This window comes from Ailuropoda melanoleuca, chromosome 16 (genome assembly GCF_002007445.2).
Source record: "Ailuropoda melanoleuca isolate Jingjing chromosome 16, ASM200744v2, whole genome shotgun sequence".
NCBI lineage: Eukaryota > Metazoa > Chordata > Mammalia > Carnivora > Ursidae > Ailuropoda > Ailuropoda melanoleuca.
In genome coordinates, this window is record NC_048233.1 from 90762399 (window position 1) to 90765972 (window position 3574).

Sequence of the window (3574 nt, forward strand, 5' to 3'; positions counted from 1 at the left end):
CCCGCCCCGCCTCGCCATCCCACCCCACCCCCTCCCCGGGCCCGGCCCTAAGGGTCGGCCTCCTCCCCGACCCCCCCAGGCACCGTAGGGTTTGCTCCCGGCGGCCCTGCACGTCGCCCTCCAGTCTGCGGAGCTGCTCCTGCGTCCCCTCCAGCTGAGTTCTCAGCGCCTCGTTGGCTAGCCACAGCTGGGTGTTCTGCGCCTGCGCCTCCAGCTGCTCGCTGGCCTGGGCCTGCAGCTGCTGTTCCAACTGGGGAGTACGGGGGGATCGAAGCTGGGGAGGACCCCTCCACCTCTTGGAGGTACTGCGTTTGCCCCTGACTTCCAGCAATTCCCCGGCCGGGGGCACTGAGACACAGGGGACTTCAAGTATACAGGGGAGTGCATGGGTGTCGGTGGGGATAGGGCCCAGGGCTGGGTGGGTCGCACTCCTCCCCGGCACGGGCGGGCGGCCACTCACCTCCCGCTGTCGCAGGCCCGCACGCTCCAGCTCCTGCTCGCGGTTCTGCAGCTCCAGCTCCAGGAGGCCTCTGCGCTCCTCCCGGGGGAGGTCCTGGGATTCGCGGGGAGCTCCTGAGCCTCAGCGGGCCGTGGAGGGGCAGGGGCCGGGGGTGGGGGCGGGTGGAACCAATTCAGGGGGGCGGAGTCAGGGAGACACGCGCGTCTGGGATTGGGCTGGGCTGGGCTGGGGCGGGGCGGGGGCTTCGGGCCCACCTGACTCCGCAGGCGCTGGCGCTGCTCGCGAAGCTGCTGTTCCATCTCCTCGTACAGACACCGCACCTCCCTCTCGTGCTCGCTCTCCCGCCTTCGGGGGACAGGAGGTGAGACAGCTGCTTTGAGCCTGCCAGCACTACAGACCCCAACCCCACCTCTACCGCCTCCCGAAGTCCAGCCACCTGGGCCCCAGGCCCTGCCCTGGTCCCAACCCTCACCGCCGCAGCGCCTGCTCTAGGCTGTCCCGCTCTCGGGCCGCCTCCTCCAGGCAGGCCGACGCGCGCATCAGAACGTCCTCGAACGAGCCCAGCAGCTCGGGTCGCTCCCTCTGCAGCCAGGTCCAGAGCGTCCGCACCGCTCCCTGCCTGCAGGGGGAGGGCAGGGGCTGAAACTGAAGCGGGGGCTCCCCGGCTCCATCGCGAAGGGTAAGCCCTCTGGAGACACCTGCAGCCCTGGATAGACCAGCGCGTTTGCTGCACGCAGGGTCTCTCTCTCGTGGGTACTTTTGCCCCTGCCTGGAGTCAGTGTGTACGGGGCTTGTGGGGCAGCGAGGTGTCCTGTATGCACAGGGCTATGCCCGGCGCCTGCCCTTCTTCCCGCCGCTTTGTCGGCTGCCCCCTGAAATGCAAATTCTGTGGGAAATCACGTTCAGCCCCTCCCAGGTGTCACAGCTGACAGAGCGACTGGGCCAGTCCCAGCGTAGGGACACTGAAGTGGAACAGACACGCGGGCGACGTGGACAGGCAGGATGCACAGGGGGAGCTAGCAGAGGAGGGAACTGGGAGCCGCCGCGGCTCCGACTCACTCGCCCAGGACTGGGGCCACCCCCAGCTGCTCCAGCGCTTCACAGAATCTCTCCTCCTCTTCCTCCAGGGAGCCCTCAGCGCCTTGCACATCTGACCAGCCCGACTCGAAGGTTTCCTCTGGAGCCTGGGAGGGCAGTGCGCCCTGGGCTGACTCCACCCCCACAAACTTCCCTGTGGGCATGGGAAGGTGAGATTACCAAGGCTGTGGGTTAGCACCCCGGCTTGGTCACCACTCACCCCCCCCCACACACGCACACACATCCTGTCCTTATTCCAAGCCCAGTTTCCTGTTTTTCTTCCTTATTCTGGCCTGATTCTTGGCCTGAATGGGAGGTAACACCCGGGCCAGAATGGAGCAAGCCTGGCTCCCAGTCCCACCTGGGTTTGGGGCAGAAGGGAGGGGGTCATGGAGGTGGAGGGTCAGCTCCACACGTCTGGGAGGGGCTCCTCTGGTGCCTGTCCGTGCTCCGCAGGGAGCCCGTGGAGAGGCACAGGCTGCCATCTGTGTTGGGTGTGGGCCCCAGAGTCCCACACGTGACAGTGGAGGGTCTCTGCGCAGCGGTGGGGGGAGGGGCCTCAGGGGCTCAGCTCACCCAGGCCGAGGCAGAACTCCCAAGCAGTGAGGAAGCCTGTGTGGGCCTGATCCAGGCTTTCAAACACAGCCTCTAGCTGTTCAGGCGTGAGGCGCAGGTCACTGTGCAGACCCTAGCCAGGCAAGACGGCAGGGCTGAGTAGCCAAGGTCAGCCCTGGCTGGGGCAGCCTCTCGGGGCCGGGGATTCACCTGCAGGTCGTGCCGGGTGATGAAGCCCTTGGCGTCCTTGTCACACAGCAGGAACAGTTCCTGGGCCTGCTTCAGCGTCTCTGCCCTGGGCCTCAGGGAGTCCCCATCTTCCACTTCCTTCTCCTCCTGGGCCTCCCCAGCAGTGGGCTTCCCGGGCCCGGCCATGGGAGCGGGGGTCTCTGCCATCATGTTCTGGGAAGTCAGGGAAGAGTCAGGGCCGAAGTGAAGCTCACTTGGCGGGGGGAGGGGAGGCAGAGTGGCCGCGGGTGAGATCTCAGCTGGGGTGGTGGGGAGCCGCGAGTGAGCAGAGGGGCCTCCTTGCACCAGGTGGGAAGACAGGAGAAAGCATGGCAGAGGTCCAGAGAGGAGTGTGGCTGGGGCAGCACCAGTCACTAGAGGGTAGTGCTGCAGGCAAGGGGTGTCATGGGTGGGCGTGAAGCAGGCTCTAGGCCTGTGGGGGCTGTCCAGGGAGCTGGAGGCTGCGGCTCAGTGGGGAGCCAGTGCAGGAGGACAGGAGCTGGGGGAGGGCAACCCCGGTGGGGATGGGGAGGCAGCTATGGAAGACGTTGAGATGGAAAATAAGAGGTGAGGACTTCTGGCAGCTGAGGGGAAAGAGCTTGGGTGAGGGACTGGCCAGCGGGGGGAGGAGCTGAGCAGGTCGTAAAGTTGGGCACCTGGAGACCTGGCTGACCGGGCTGGGCCAGCGGGAGCGTTCAGCCAATCCTGGCTAAGTCATTAGCCCCTGAGTCTGGGCCTCAGAGGTCCTGGCCTCCAGCCGGCTGGCAGACGGCGTAAGCTCCTCCCCTTCTGCCGCAGCCCCTCCCACCGGGCCCCGAGCCCCAGGGGGTGCAGATGCAGGGTCTCAGCCTGGGGCGCCGATGCCTTCCATGGCCCTTGTCAGGAACACGCCAGATTCTAGGCTTGGTGGTCCTTCCCCCAAGCAGTAGGCACTCGTGCTCCGCCAGACTCGCCCCCTCCAGTTCGCGGAAACTTCGCGGGGCCTCCCTCCCCGCGGGGCGCCCCGCCCCCTAATCAGAGCCACCTGTCGTTCCCACAACGCCCCAGTCCCGGATTTCCCAAAGCTAACCCCCTAGTGTGGCGACACTTCCCCCAGCCTGGGAGATTCTGGGGTCCTCTCCTCTCAGTCCAGGACCTTGATTTTCTCTCCCGCCCGTATCCTATTCCCGGGGCGGCGGGGTGTCGGGGCGCAATCTCCAAAGAGGGCAGGTCTGAGGAAAGGCGGGAGGAGGGGACTGGGAGCCAGAGCCGTCT

The 3574-nt window shown here is 66.6% G+C and overlaps 1 protein-coding gene across 1 annotated transcript in view; it reads right to left on the reverse strand.

The window, feature by feature from the left end:
• LOC100484911 (EF-hand calcium-binding domain-containing protein 4A) overlaps nt 1–3574 on the reverse strand; it is a 7328-nt gene that overhangs the window by 2569 nt on the left and 1185 nt on the right. The window contains exons 2-8 of the mRNA XM_034644861.1: nt 2303–2494; nt 2114–2225; nt 1520–1691; nt 933–1079; nt 715–805; nt 461–553; nt 24–250 (exon numbers count right to left, since the gene is read on the reverse strand). Coding sequence (XP_034500752.1) covers nt 24–250; nt 461–553; nt 715–805; nt 933–1079; nt 1520–1691; nt 2114–2225; nt 2303–2491 — 1031 coding nt within the window. The 5' untranslated portion in view covers nt 2492–2494. The remainder of the gene's footprint in view (nt 1–23; nt 251–460; nt 554–714; nt 806–932; nt 1080–1519; nt 1692–2113; nt 2226–2302; nt 2495–3574) is intronic.